Source organism: Onychomys torridus, chromosome 20 (assembly GCF_903995425.1).
Source record: "Onychomys torridus chromosome 20, mOncTor1.1, whole genome shotgun sequence".
Lineage (NCBI taxonomy): Eukaryota > Metazoa > Chordata > Mammalia > Rodentia > Cricetidae > Onychomys > Onychomys torridus.
The window spans coordinates 48,222,500-48,238,500 of NC_050462.1; the positions used below are offsets into that span (position 1 = coordinate 48,222,500).

General features: G+C 35.4%; 2 protein-coding genes across 2 annotated transcripts; one reads left to right on the forward strand and one right to left on the reverse strand.

The window, feature by feature from the left end:
• Positions 1 to 558: 558 nt before the first annotated feature.
• On the reverse strand, positions 559 to 1,497 carry LOC118570918 (olfactory receptor 6C75-like). The gene has a single exon (XM_036169651.1). The coding sequence runs from the start codon at positions 1,495 to 1,497 to the stop codon at positions 559 to 561; it is 939 nt and encodes a 312-aa protein (XP_036025544.1).
• Positions 1,498 to 11,619: 10,122 nt separating this feature from the next.
• LOC118571066 (olfactory receptor 6C65) lies at positions 11,620 to 12,573 on the forward strand. Its single transcript, XM_036169954.1, has one exon. The coding sequence runs from the start codon at positions 11,635 to 11,637 to the stop codon at positions 12,571 to 12,573; it is 939 nt and encodes a 312-aa protein (XP_036025847.1). The 5' UTR covers positions 11,620 to 11,634.
• Positions 12,574 to 16,001: the final 3,428 nt, after the last annotated feature.

Consider the following 16,001-nt stretch of genomic DNA (forward strand, 5'->3'; position numbering starts at 1 on the left):
AAAGAAAAAATTGAAAATGTTGTAGATGACCTATAAAAAATAAAGAATATGTATGGAAAATTTCTATCAGTCACTATTAAGAAAAACAGAGATAGTGAATAAGAAAGAATAAAATTAAGGGGGATGGAAGAAGAGCTTGTTTCCAAAAATCAAGGTATTCAGGAAAGTAAAGCAGAAGAAAGTGTTCCTAGAGATTTATAGAATAAATAAGCTATTATTAAATCACCTCCTAAATATTATTCTCTTTAAGCACATATTTGATAGAAAATCTTAGACATATGCTGTTTCCATAGGGAATTCTTAGTGGAATATTTTGGAAGCCAAACAATTCATAGCATTAAATTAAAAGAATGAAGTGATTCCAGCAACACTTAGGAGAAAGCATGAAGAGAGATCTCATCACTAAAACTATAAAAATCTCGAAGAAGAGTTAGAGTCAAATATGGACACCTTCTGCAATTTCCACAATACAAAAGTAAAACAGAGACATGTCAAAACAGTAGCTGATACGGCCTATAACTTTCAGTGATCTTACTAGCTCACTCTATCAGGACAAAGTCACTGTTTTGAAGTAGCTGAGGTGCATTTTTTAATGACATCCCTCAGGGCTTCTTTGACTTGTTTATTTCTTAAGGTATATATGAAAGGATTTAGTACTGGTGCAACTGAAATGGTGAGTATGGCAATCCCCTTGTTTAAAGCTATCCTCTCTTCTGCAGAAGGTTTGATATACATAAAAATGCAGCTGCCATAAGAGATGGAGACAACAATCATGTGGGAGGAACAGGTAGAGAAAGCCTTCTTCTTCTGCTGGGCAGAAGGGAACCTCAGAATTGTACTTATGATTTTCCCATAAGAGAACATTACTAGTGCCAAGGTAAGCAGGAGAATAATGATTGCAAAAATGAAGTTGACCAGTTGCATAGACCTTGTATCACTGCAGGAAAGCTTCAAGATGGGAGAGTAGTCACAGATAAAGTGTTCAATAATAGTATCACAGAATTCCAAACCTAGACTTACAACGACTCCAGGGCAGATTGCCAACAAAGCAATTAAACAGCAAGTGCCAAATAGCAAAGTACAGACTCTGGTGTTCATGATGGTTGTGTAATGCAGGGGTTTACAAATGGCCACGTAGCGGTCATAGGACATGACAGCCAGCAAGAAAAACTGTGCTATCCCAAAGATAAGGCTAGCAAATAATTGTGTGAAGCAAGCCTCAATGGAAATAGTTTTATCCTTGGTCACTATGCTGACCAGGAATCTAGGGATGCAGGTAGATGTCAATGAGATTTCTAAGAATGAAAACTTCTGAAGGAAGAAATACATGGGTGTTTTGAGGTGGGAATCCAGCAGAGTCAGAAGGATAATGATAAGGTTTCCCATGATGCTCAGCAGATACGTTATCAATAGGAAAAAGCAGGTTACAATTTGCCAGTTTGGGTCTTCTGTCAATCCAAGAAGAATGAATGTTGTCACCAATGTGTGGTTTCTCATGTCTAAATGTCTTCTAAATCCTCTCATCCTGGAGAAAAATTTTGCATGTGAATTGATGTTTTTCTTCTGTAAATTTTTGAAGGTGATATTAAGAATTCAGCAAGGTAACAGAAATTCAGCTTTTACCCCTTTCAATGTTTTCACATTTATTCATTGGTTGCAACTACAAACACAACAAGTATCTAACCCCATTTCCCAGATACTCATTTCAAATTCTTTTCAGCTATATTTTTATACTTGCAAAAAAAATCCCATATTTTTTTGAGATAAGTATTTGTACATTTCCCATTTTCACCACTTTTTGAAGATACCACTTATCCTACTGATTCCCAATGTTTAGACTTATTTGAATAATATAGATTGTTATTCAAATAATCGTCTTGTTTCCACAAGCAAAGCATTTCTGTATATTATTATTACTGTTACTATTATTTTAATGTATTTGATCATGTTTCCCCTCCCCCAGATCCTTACTGTTTCTCTACCCACTCAACTTAATGCTCTTTTTCTCTGTCTCTCTATCTCTTAAAAACAAAAACGAAATCAAAAACTGCACACAAAAATAAAAATCAAAACAAACAAGATAAAAAAACATAAGAAATCAAACAATGAAACAAAAAGTTCTCAAGAAAGTCATAAAGTTTGTTTTCTGTTGGCCAACTACTCTTGGGCATGAGGCATGCTCTGGAGGGTGGTTGATATATCCACTGAGACTCCATTATAGAAAACAATTTTTCCCTTTGTTAATGGGTATCAATTGCAAATGATTTCTTGGTTAGGAAAGGGACCCCATGTTCACTTTAATCTGAGAACTGGCTTCCCCCTTGCCTGAACCAATCAATGCAGGTCTTGTGGTTGTTCCCACAGTCTCTTTTAAGTTTATATGTGCTTCAGTCCTTATGTCTGGAAGGCACTATTTTCTTGGAAACATCCACTCCCTCTGGCTCTCACAGTCTTGTAATCTCCTTTTATGCATGAACCTTATAGGGGGAGGAGTTTGATATTTTTGAGACAGGGTTTCACTATATATTCCAGGCTAGCCAGGAGCTAACTATGCAATCCAAAGTGGCCTTATTTTTTAAAAAAAGAAAATAAAAAGCACAGTATCTTTAATTGTAACTACATAAAAACAAGATTAATATTATTTTGTCCCTTAGAAATAGATCAAGTAAAATAATAATTATCATAAGAAACTTAAATTCTAGTTAAAAAAGCATTTAAGAAATACAGAAAGTGAGATAAATGTTTAGTTACTTAGGGGACTTGTCAGTGGAGTTGAACTCAGTATCATCCAGAATTTCTGAAGTCCATATTGATGTGCTCTTCGATAAAGTTGGCATATGTTTGATATGAGAAAGTTCATTACTTGAAGTTTTGGTTCAGGAGTTAAAGTTACCTGGTATACTCCAGGGTGATCTTAAATTTACAGAGATGCTTCTGCTTCCTGAGTGCTGGGATTTAAGACATGTACCACTACATCTAGAATAAATATATATGTTAAGGGGCTAAATTAATGACAATGAGATTTGAAATATATTGTTTAAAGTACATATTTGTTAGTGGTATTTGTTACTTTTATTGTTCTTTGTTACTATTAAATAGAACTAGTTTAGCTGGAAAAACAACTTTATGTGTTTTACATTTAAACTTACTTCAATGAGAAAATAAACATTTGACATTAAATTTAAAACATTTCTTCTCAATTATTTTCCAGTTCAAATTGAGTAGCTTTGTTTGTGTAAAAAATAATTTACATATTCATTACTGCCTGCAACATTAACTCTTAAATTTTCTAATTTTAAAAATAAAGCAATGTACTCCAATAAAGTCTGAAGTAAAGGCACTGTGAGTTCTATGTGTAAAGCTTTTCTAATAAACAAGAATAACCTGCTTTCAGATACATACAGAGGAAGCTTAGCCAAGAGTTACAAGGATGCTGTCTGAATTTCTCTAATGCCAGGTTTAGATGGTATAATCTATGTTTAAGACAGAACTGTTCATAATACAACCTCTTTGTATGCAGCATGACAAACACTGGGAATACTTACTTTCTTTGAGTTCAACAGAGATTTGTTTGCAGATACATTGTGGAATTTTATTTTGTTTAAAAATTCAATATGAATAATTCTTCCAAAATGAGTATTTTTTCCTAACCCATGCTTTCTTCTTTGCCTTATCAGTTTCAATGGAGAACTTGTTCAGATTAAAATCCAGCTCATTTAAAAAAAATAACTCACTCTTTAATCAGAATTCAGGATGTTCCATCCTTCAATCCATTGTTCTGTTTTCCCTACAAATGAAATAATCAGTGCCTTCCCAAAAAGTAGTGTGCTCCTGCTTTCTTGTAACTGAAAAATTGTAGTTGCTGCCTTATTCCATCTTTAATAAACATGAATTGTCTCCATACCAATGGAGGTATTGTGTTCTTTAATAGTAAATGATGTTTTTACTAAGACCTGGTACAAAACCTTGGGGATTTTTGTGGAAAGTTTGCTAATTGACTATTTTCATCATTAACTCTGAAAGCAAAATAACCAAGTTAATAAAGAGTCCTAGTACCTATAGGGAATCTTGTAATGTTTATGTTGAAGGAATCTAAGACCTACAGTAAAATTTCCACTTTCTTCAAAATACTTTAGGATTCTTAAAACTTCTGAGCATGGATGGGCTTCTTAATTTTCTACTTAAAAATACATGAGAAGTTGATAATTATTACATGTACCTATGACAATATTATAATAACTTGACAAGAAATATGTCTTTTGTGAAAGTCCATCCTATTTTATTCTTATAGTCTCCAAATAAACTCAGCACATTGATGTCTATATACTAACCATCTGGCTAGAAAACATGACCTTACTAAAATTTCAGAAAGTAACTTACAGAATTTAAGTAAGTAAATATAATCTTTCAAGAAAATGATCTGAAATTTTATAGACCTATAATCAAAATTATGGGGAAGATTTACTCTGAAGTGATATGTAAGAAAAAATTGCTGAAAATCAAAACAAAATATTTTGTTAAGAAATCTATTATATAAATGAGTTCAAATTAGTGTAAGATTAAGTTTGCTACAGATGATGCCAGAGCTTTTCACAGATATTGACATCACTAACTGATTGAGAAACATATAGCATGGTAAGATATTTTCTTTATGAAGAAGAAATGCATGTTGGGAAATTTCTAAAATCTAATTCTTTCCTGACAAGGAAAAAAATTCACTTTTTAAACATATATGCTTTATTTTTTGGGTTTGAAGTATAGGGGGAAGAATGAAATAGTTGAAAAAGATGATAAGATAACAAATCTATGATGACTGATGTGGCATTAAATAATTTTAGGTAAATAATACTGAACTGAGGAAATCATCGATGAAATATTGTCTTGTTCTGTGTGGAACTAAGGGAAGTTCTGACACACACACATAATTATTTATATATATATATATATACACATATATATGTATATCTATATATCTATATCATATATATATATACATATATATATATATATATATATATATATATATATATAATTAACTGTGCCAGAAGAGGTGGAAGTAGACCATAGAGTGGAAACAATATTTAATTCGGCATCTACAGAAGATTTTAGAATGTGCTGCAAGCTGCCAACTCAGTGGCTGAAGAAGCCCAGTGACTGGCAAGTAAATACTATGTTCCTTGGTCTGTTGAGTGAAGACAGGATGTACATGTGTACTAACTACTGTGACTTAAATAGAAACACAGGGGATGGCTTTTGGTTTGTTGATGTGCATGTGTGCTAACTACTGTGACTTAAATAGAAACACAGGGGATGTCTGTTGAGTGAAGACAGGATGTACACGTGTGCTAACTACTGTGACTTAAATAGAAACACAGGGGATGCCTTTTGGTTTGTTTACTGTGACCATTTTTCTCTTTTTTTGAAAATTCATATAACATATATTTTAAAATTTTTTACTAATTTTTATTGTGCAATGTACTTTGATCATATTTCTCCCAATATCTCCCAGAACCTACTAACCTTCAATTTTATGTTCTTTATCTTTCTATTTTAACAAAACAAATGAATCTATAAACACAATGCACACATACCTCATAACTACAAAAACAGAAACCAAAATATGCAAGCAAAGACCAAGAAGACAAATTGCACAAACAAAGCAACGAGACAAAACATCTACAACAATACCATTGAGTTTGCCAACTACCAACTACTCCTGGGCATGGGGCCCAACCTGAGGTGTGCTTAATACACCCAGTGAGACTCCATTGGAGATACTAATTTTTCCTTTGCAAGTGGATGTGAACTGCAGATAGCTTCTTGGTTGGGGGAAGAAACCCATGTGTACTATCCCTTCTTATTGCTAGGACCCCATCTGGCTGGAGTCCATATGTACACAGTCTCTGTTGGTCCTGATGTGTCTAGAAGACACTATTTCCTTAGAGTCACCCACAACTTCTAGTTCTTGCCATCTTTCCATCTTCTCTCTCTCCTAGATGAACCTTGAACCTTGAGGGGGAGGGAATTGATGAATGAATATGATGATGAGCATTCTACTTTTTAAAGTAGTTTAAATATTAGATTTTATTATAGCATTTCAGCCTACTTCTTTTCAAAATATATTTTATTAATTCTTTGAATTTTATACATGATTATAATGTACTTTGATCCTACTCACTTTCATGCCTCCTCCTAATTTCTCCTATATCCATGCCATCATCATCCCTAACTTTGTTTCTCCTTTCTAAAAATAATTCAAGAGTTCAGTTTGTGATGCCTGTATATTCACAAGTGTGGAGGCATCCACTGAAGTGTGGTCAGCTACTAAGGGCCACAACTTCAAGAAAAATTGACTGCCCTTTCATTATAAGCTATCAGCTATCAATAATCACTAGTTCTTCAACTAAAGGCAGTCTTCTGACCCCTTTCCCTGTCTATTCATAATGTTGATTGTCTTGAGTTTGTGCAGGCCTTGTACAGATACCCACAGCTGCTGTGAGTTCATGGATGCAGAAGTACTTTCATGTCCTAAATGCATGATTTTCTTTAGTCCTCCTGATCTCTGGCCCTTACAGTCTTTCTGCATCTCTTCTAACACGGCCCCTGAGCTTTGGGATGATGGGGAGTTACATTGATGTCCTCTTTGTAGTGAGCACTTCAATAAAACTTGGTTGCTGAACTCAGGTTCGTTTTTGAGTTTCTGCATTAACAACCATGCATTACATGTAGAAATTTCTCTGATAAGATCAAGAGTAATACTGCTTTATGAGGATAGGGATACAAATGTAGAGAGAAGTTTTGTACTTTGATATTTAGCAAAATGATACTATTAAAATGACTCCTGGAACCTGTAGGATTGCTCTTCTAATTACTTTTCTGTTTCTTGTAAAATACCATGACCAAAACCAGAAAAACAGGGTTTAATGTCAGCTCATGATTCCAGAGAGTGTTCACTGTGGTAGGGAAGGAATGGAATGATGGATGTAGCATGAAGCTGCCTGATAACATTTAAAACACAAACAGGAAGCAAAAGAAAGTAGGAGGTGGTGTGAGGTCATAAACCTTCAAAGTTTGCATTCAGTGAGGTGAGGTATTTTTCCAATGAGTTTGCTCCTTCTGTAGGCGCCATAACCTCCCCCAAACAGCACCACTAACTTGAAACAAGAATTTAAATACAGGAGCCTATAGAGAAATTTCTCATTCAAATGACACAAAACCAGAGTTCTTGATCAGATTTACACACACACACACACACACACACACACACACACACACACACACACTACCCCCAAACATGAAACTTATAAAATAGGTTTCCATATGGTGTCTTCAGAAGTTCTATTCTGATTGGTTTGGGTTTTGTTTTTGTTGTTGTTGTTGTTTTACCTTGTTATATTTTATTTTATTTTTCCCTTAGATGCCTGTTTGTTTACTAATACGAGGCAGAAAGTGGTGGATCTAGATGGAAGGGGAGGTGAGGAGGAACTGGAAGGAGTTTTGGGTAACCATAATTATAATATATTGTAAGAAAAAAAACCCTGCTGTAGCCAGAAGAAACTTATTCCTGTAGTCATCTGGCAATCTTTGTCTTTTATGTTCAGGGTTTTTGTTTTTCTTGATGTTTAGTTTTTTTGAGCTCTTTGTAAATTCCAGACAACAGTCCACTGTCCGATGTATAACTGACATATTTTCCCATTCTCTCTGCCATCTCTGCATTTGATTAACAGTTTTCATGGCACTCCACCCTTGCTTGCTGGTTTTATTTTCTGTGTGAGTGGTGTCCTACTCAGAGTGTCCTTACCCAAGTAAGTATCCTGAAGTGTACGTCCTACTCTTTCTTCTAGAATGTTCAGAGTTTCTGATCTAATATGGAGCTCTTTGATCTATTTGAAAATGATTTGTGTGTAGGGAGAGAGGGGAAGAAAACATTTCATCCTTTTACATGATGATATCCAGTTTGCCCAGCATTATGTGTTATAGATACTGTTGTTTTTCTTTGGTTTTTTGTTTTTGGTATCTTGGTGAAACATTAGGTACCTTTGGGTGTGTGGACTTGTATCTTGGTGCTTTATTCTATTCCATTGATCTGTGTGTATGTTTTTCTGTTAGTTTCATACTGTTTTTACTTTTAGGGCTCTCTGGTATAAGTTGATGTCAGTAATGGTGACACCCAAGCAGAGATTTATTGGACAATATTGTTTGGAGATATCAGGAACTTCTGTACTTCCATATGAATGTTAAGATTTCAGTTTTTCTATCCAATTTCTGAGAATAATTACTTTGAATTTTGAAAGGGGATGCACTGAATGTGTAGATAACCATTTACATACTAAGCCTACCAATCCAATGGATCTCTCCCTGTGTCATCTTTGGTTTCTCTCTTCTGTGTTTTAAAGCTTATATTGTCTAGACTTTTATTGTACATTCTTTATTGATTAGATTTATTCCAAGGTACTTAATTTTAAAAAGATTTTTTTTGTGTGTGAATGTGATTGCTCTCCTGATTTCTTCATTCTTCTTGTATAAAGGAGAGTTGCTGATTTTGTAGGGGGAGATACGATCAAAACATATGACATGAAACATTTAAAAATAATAAAAACTAATAAAACTAATCTTATGAAAAAAGAACACATCTAAAAGCTCATTGGCCAAGATCAAATCAGCTTCAATCTAGAGATACAAGTATGATTCAACATACATAGACCAATAAATTTAAACAACCACATAAATAGACTCAAGGATGTAAACCACATGGTCATCTCCTTAGATGCAGAAAAAGCCTTTGACAAAATTCAAATTCCTTCAGGATGAAAGTTCTAGAAAATTTGAGATACAAGGAACAAAAGCCCCTAAAGCTGATAAGCATGTTCAGCAAAGTATCAGACACTAAAGTGACACACAGAAACAGTAGCCTTCCTCTATCCCAGTGACAAACACAGAAAGAAATCAGGGGAAACCCCACTCATAACAGTCTCAAAAATATCCCGGAATACATCTCACAAAGGAAATGAAAAACTCATGTAATGAGAACTTTAAGACACTGAAGAAAACATTTGAAGAAATATCAGAACATGGAAAGAATTCTTATGCTCCAGGGTTGGAAGGGTTAATATTGTAAAAATGGTTATTTTACCAAAAAACATCCTACAGAGATTCAGTGCAAATCCCATGAAATTTCCAATGCAATTCTTAGCATATATTGAAAAAAAATCTCAAAATTCATATGGAAACAAACGATATACAAAATAGGAAAAAAAAAACAAACCCCAAAACCAAAACAAAACAAACAAGCAAACCATAAACAATAATTGGAAAGATAGTTTGAAACAATTACTCATTAAGCAATTTTATTTCATCAGTCTTTCCTATGAGTCCTGACATTATATACAGATTTCTATATCTTCCAGTGTCTAATGGTTCTCAAAGGAAGTTAATTAAAATGTTACCCAAATTAATTAATTGTAAACACACTAGTTTTTCTGTCTCCGGGGATGTGCCTATTATGTTTCCCTCCAGGACAAACTCCTTTAACATTCTATTCACAAACACACATATCATACCTGTTCCTTTGGCACAAAAGGTTGTTTTTTCATTTTTTTTTTGTCTTTTTAATCCACATTGCTGAACAGTATTAGAAAATGCAGCCAATGGCATATACTGTTAAATATTTCTCACTTTTAAAGATCAGACTTACGTTGAGAAGTGGGTAGTCTTTCACAAGAGGGGCCAAGACAAAATGTTTACATTTTAATAAGGGAATGACTGTATATAAGTAATGAATTTGACCAAAATCATTTTTAAAATGAAATGTTTGCCTACTTAAATCAGTGTTTTTTAATTAAATTTCAGATAATCAGAAAACTAGGTTTAAACTATGCTCAGACTAACTTAAAAGTGAGTATATTTTCCCTTTGTCAACAATGTTTTCCATATTTCCTAAATGAGAACACTTTACAATAAGTCTTTTTGATATACATCATGATGCCTTTAAAAAAATTTCCAACTTTTTTTCTGACTATGTCTTCCCTAAATCTGGCAACTGTTTTCAGAAATGTAGAACATCAGCCACGGAAAGGAATCAAACACATTTTCTCAGGTAAAGCTCAGTGATATTACTATTATAGCCCTAAAGGGCAGAGACATAGCAAAACATGTCACTGCCAACTGCATCCTCCTTGCATTTCGTTAACGCAGGTCCCTTTCATGGTTTACCTAAGAATCACTAAGCTGGAAGCTTTGCTTCTCAGAACTAGTGTCAGTGTAGTATACTCATGTGATCCCAGAAAGTATCTTTCAGTGGTTGGGTACCTGAGTCATGGAAGTTCTAGAGTTCTCAATACTGAAAACTCATTTTATTGGCACATGTTACTAATGGTGTAAAAATCTGTTAAATTGCTTAGTTTGGAAGACTTGGTGCATGGAGGCAGATTTGAGAGCTAAAACAAACTATAGAATAATATTGGTGCCAGTATTAATAGGTTGCAGAGTTATTATTCAGTTATGAATTTTATTCTTTCATGTATCAAATATAATTTATGTCTGTTTTGAACATTGGAACACTGAATATGATGAAGGAGAATACAAATGGGAATGCTACTCTATTTGCAGACACCAGTGTGTAACCTTGGGCTTGTGTGTAGAACCGAGTAGGATGACTATTGCACATAGAGTGAAGAATATACCGATATTTTCCACTATAATTACAATTATATTTTATGCTGACTTACTATGTTATTCTTATCTTTGTTATCTTCCTTATAGTATATTTCCTTTTCTTGTTACACCTTTTTAAAAACAAGAAATTTATCAGCATATTCTTTTCAAAATAGAGCTTGAGAAAGCTGTCATGTAATAGCTTACTGGAATAATATATTTAGCCTGAATACTTTGGCCTTGCTCATTAATACATGCTGATGTTGTATTTGTGTTAATTTTAGAGAGTAGCCAATAGGGTAATTTTATATGATGGTTAAAAAATGAAGGATTTCAATTAGTTTCCCTCCACAGAGAGTTTTCTGTTTAAGGTTTCCTATGAACTTGGGAACTTAATCATTTAGGGTGCTGGATGTAGTTCTGCACTCCTGTAATCCCAGCATAAGGGAGTCTGAGAGAGGATCATCACAAGTTTGAGGTTAACCTGGGCTGCACAGTAAGTTCTGACTACAGAACCAACTCAGCCAGACTCTGTCATAGAACCAAACCAAAACCCATCAAGTGTTATTGTGAGTATAATGCCACACGCCTAGGCTCTTAGATGGGACTGTGGCAAGAGACTAAAGGATAAGTAAGTATGGGCTATTGAATGAACAAAAAAGATTGGACCTGACTCAAAATAAGCTTTCTAGTGATAATTATAAATTATAAATTATGGTCATATTGTTTTGATATTACAATGTATTCATTTTGATAATTTGTTTAATCTTTCTCAAAAACAATGAAACCAATTAATTCTTTCCTTCCCAAGACACAAAATGAACTTTCAACTCTGACGGATAGCTGTTTTGCCATTTCTCAAGGCAGTAAGTACAGGCTTTGTTTATGTAGAGTAAGGACATTACATACATATTTGAAATCATATCAGGAATTGACATTATTCCTTTTATCCACAGATCTATCCAAATTCAGAGCTTAGCCATGCCAAATAAGACATCTATCACAGAATTTATTCTTCTGGGACTTACAGATGATCCAGAGTTACAAATTGTGTTATTTTCTTTTTTGCTGGTCACATACCTACTGAGTGTAAGTGGAAACATGACCATCATTACATTGACTCTGTCAAATGTTCACTTGAAAACTCCCATGTATTTCTTTCTCAGGAATTTCTCTTTCTTAGAAATCTCATTTACAACAGTCTGCATTCCGAGATTTCTGATCAGCATTGCTACAGGGAACACAGCTATTTCCTACAATGCTTGCATGGCCCAAGTATTTTTTTTGATCCTTCTGGGAGCAACAGAATTTTTTCTACTGGCTGCAATGTCCTATGATCGTTATGTGGCCATCTGCAAACCTCTGCACTACACAGCTATCATTAGCAGCAAAGTCTGCAATCAACTTGTAATTGCCTCCTGGTCAGCTGGTTTCCTCATCGTTTTCCCGCCAGTGATCATGGGCCTTCAGCTGGACTTCTGTGACTCTAACGTCATCGACCACTTCACCTGTGACTCTTCTCCCATGCTGCAGATTGCTTGCACAGATACAAAGGTTCTAGAGTTTATGGCATTTTTCTTAGCAGTATTCACTCTCATAGTAACTTTGGCCTTGGTGGTTCTCTCCTACACACTCATCCTTAGAACAATCCTAAAGATACCCTCTGCACAGCAAAGGAAAAAGGCCTTTTCCACTTGTTCCTCCCACATGATTGTGGTTTCTATATCATATGGAAGCTGCATTTTCATGTATGTGAAAACATCTGCTAAAGAAGGTGTAGCAGTAAGCAAAGGGGTGGCCATGCTCAACACCTCTGTAGCGCCCATGCTGAACCCCTTCATCTACACCCTAAGGAACCAGCAGGTCAAGCAGGCATTCAAGGACTTCACCAAAAAATTACTACTGTCAAAGGAGGGCTGATTTTTCTGAAATCTGTAACTGAGAAAGCTTCTTTCTAGGTAATAGGCATATGAGAAGGAATAAAGCAAGATACAGCCAAGCATGGTGACTCATGCCTTTAACCCCAGAAAGTGAACCTTTAATCACAGGGAGTGATGGCAGGAGGCAGAAAGGTATATAAGGTGTGAAAACCAGGAACCAGAGTTAGTTAAGCTTTTAGCTGGTTAAGCTTTCAGGATTCTAGCAGCAGTTCAGCTGAGATTCATTCTGGATGAGGACTGAGATACTTCCCGTCTGAGGAACACAGGACCAGCTGAGGAACTGGAGAGGTGAGGAAGCTGTGGCTTGTTCTGCTTCTCTGATCTTCCAGCATTCACCCCAATAACTGGCCTCAGGTTTGATTTTATTAATAAGAACTGTTAAGATTCCTGCTACATACCTTGAGCAAAGGACACCTCAAGCCCACTCTCTAGTGACACACTTTTCCCAACAGGACCACTGAATGACTATTCCAACAAAGCCACATTTCCCAATAGTCCTAATAGTGCCACTTCCTTTGGGGGGCCATTTTCTTTCAAACCACCACATTCCACATCCTGGCCACCAAAGGCTTTTAGCATTCAGATCTCAAAGCCCACACTTGAGGGACATACTTCCTCATACAAGACCACATCCTATTGTACCATTCCCTTTGGGGACCATTTTCTTTCAAACCACCACAGAGAGGGAAAGTCAGTTTTCTTCAGTAGAATGACACCCAGTGTCCTTTCCATAGAATGAGATCTTCAGAAAGTACATAAGGAAAAGTAGCTTTGAAACAATGATCTACTATGTACATGGGCTACTTTTTAAAGATTTGTTTTATTTTTTATTATGTGTCTCTGTGTGGGTGTATGTATGTGTGTGCAAGTGCCTAGAACGTTCATAGGCATCAAAGCTGGAGTCACAGATCGTTGTGAGCTGCCTGACATGGGTGCTGGTAACAGAACTCTGGTCTTTGCTACATATCCATGATAAATAAAGAGATTGTAAGAGGCTGACATATCTGGTCTGGAGAAGATCACCTCTTGAAATAAAGCACACAATCAAAGTTGCCAGGAATAATCCAGTGCCTTTATTTTTACATACAATTTCAGCATCATACAAATGAAGTGAGATCAGGAGTAAGTAGTTCAGGAAGTCATAGGGTACTAACCCAAGGCTTATAGAAATCCATTTAACATGGGAATAAATATCTAAGTGTATACCTGCTGGTGCTAAAACAAACAGTTCAAACATGCATTGTTCTTCTTTCAGCTTTTCAAATAACAAATGCAACTAGTACACACTATTTGGTGGACGTTAAATTATCAAAAAATAATATGAAATCCTTGAGAACTCCAGAGATTAACAAATTACATTCATATTGGGTATAAACCAAAGAGCATAGGTAAAGATAATATAATTAAAAATGTGGGGTTGTTGTCACTGCTTAGTTGGATAAAGTGTTTCCAGTGTAAGCATGAGGACAAGAGTTTAATGCCCAGAACCTACGGAAAATGCCTTGATGATGAAGTGTGCTTGCAATCTGGTTATCTAGGATAAAGAGACAGGTGAATCCTGGGACTCACTGACCATTAATCATATCTGAGTCAAGTCAGTGAGCTCTGGATTCAGAGAAGAACACCGAGGCCAAAAAATTGGTTTCATTAATTATAAGAGGGCAGTGATGGCTCTGAATATAAAGCTTTTCATTAAACTTCATGATGTGAGTTCAATTCCCAGAACCCTTATGATGGAGGAGAGAGCTGAGTCATAAAGTTTGTGGTCCATTGACAATATTATAAGAGTGTGCACATTGCAGTACATTCACACAAATGCATACTAAAAGGAAATGCAAAAACTGCAAAATAAAATTTTGTGTTTATGGATAGGACTGTATCAATGATAGTGTATGAAATTATGGAAAACAGTTTTTAGGCTAGACCAATTAACAGATAACTGTAATACAACTGCTAACTTGAATATGTATTTTAACCATGAAATCAAACATTCCAATAGAATTTTCAGTGCTGTGTAGGCAGATTACTCACTAGGTTTTAATGTCTGATTTTAAATATCAGATATATAACCCATTCACTTATAGTGTAAATGGTTGCAAAAATGATTCACTTAGCAATAATCTATGGTCTCCATAAAATATACAGGGGTTCCTGTTTTAAACACAATCCTATAACATGACTTAATACTATGAAAAGCTAAGTAGGTCAAGATAAGAAACACAAAGCCATCTGATTTGGGGGGAATTGGTAATCTGACACATCATGTTCTCTTTGAAAAAATGTCAGATCAGAAAAATACTTAAAGGATCTCAAAGTATATTATTTGCCACAAATTCTCAAATAAAATAGAACAAACTCTTATATTTTTGGAACCTTGGGCTTACACAGGGACACTTTGCTCAGCCTGGAAGGAGGGGACTGGACCTGCCTGTTCTGAACCCACCAGGTTTAAATGAATCCCCCAGGGAGTCTTGGCCCTGGAGGAGATGGGAATGGAGGGGAGGGGCTGGAGGAGGGAGGGGAGAGAACAGGGGAACCCATGGATGATGTGTAAAATTAAAACACAAATATAATAAAAAAAATAGAACAAACTCATCTTTAGTTAATGTGTATGTAAAAGTAACTATGACAAGCTGTGGAAAAATATATTGAACAAAACATGTTGGTCCTGCCTGTGATCCCAGCACTTGGGTGATGAGGGCAGGGAGATAAGCAGTTCAATCCTTGGCTACAGAGCAGGTTCAAGGCCTGCTGTGTTTTCTGGGTAAAACTCTATTGCAGTTTTACTTTCATGTTTTAAACAGATTTCTCCTTGTGTGGAGGATAACACATGTTTTGTGTCACTATGCCATAATTATCCTCCACCATCAAAATGGAATCAGAGGCTGCTTATGAAATGGAGTCTCAGGGCAAGGCCCAGCCTAAAAACTTCCATTATTGCTTAACAGTCTCTGGAGTAACACAGAGTAGGATGCAGCCTAATTTCAACACTGTCCTATGAAAGTCAGTGTGAGAAGGTAACTGTTTTTGTTGTTAGATCTCATTCTTTCACAAATGCTTTGCTAACTCCTTGCAGATAAGTTCTGCAACCACCTGGGATGTAGGTCACGTAATGAACCAATTGAATGTGATTGCTAGAAGTAACCTTTTACTTGTATACATTAGTGTCCTATTATTATTCATCCCAGAAGTCATTATGCATTTCCACACTTTGTAGAATATTTTTGAAGTTATGTGTTGCAAACATAGTATAAATGCTGTTAACTTTTTCCTTTGGGAAACATTAGCTACCTCCCTTTGGGAAATACTGGAATAATCTGAATAATTTTATAGCAATAAAACTCCCATCTAGAGATGTGTTGTTAAAATATTGTGAGAAATATGTCAGGATCCCAGATGTTGGATGAT

Excerpts from the sequence above, each read along its gene's own strand:
- LOC118570918 (XM_036169651.1), bottom strand. The coding sequence starts at position 1,497 with ATGAGAAACCACACATTGGTGACAACATTCATTCTTCTTGGATTGACA.
- LOC118571066 (XM_036169954.1), top strand. The coding sequence starts at position 11,635 with ATGCCAAATAAGACATCTATCACAGAATTTATTCTTCTGGGACTTACA.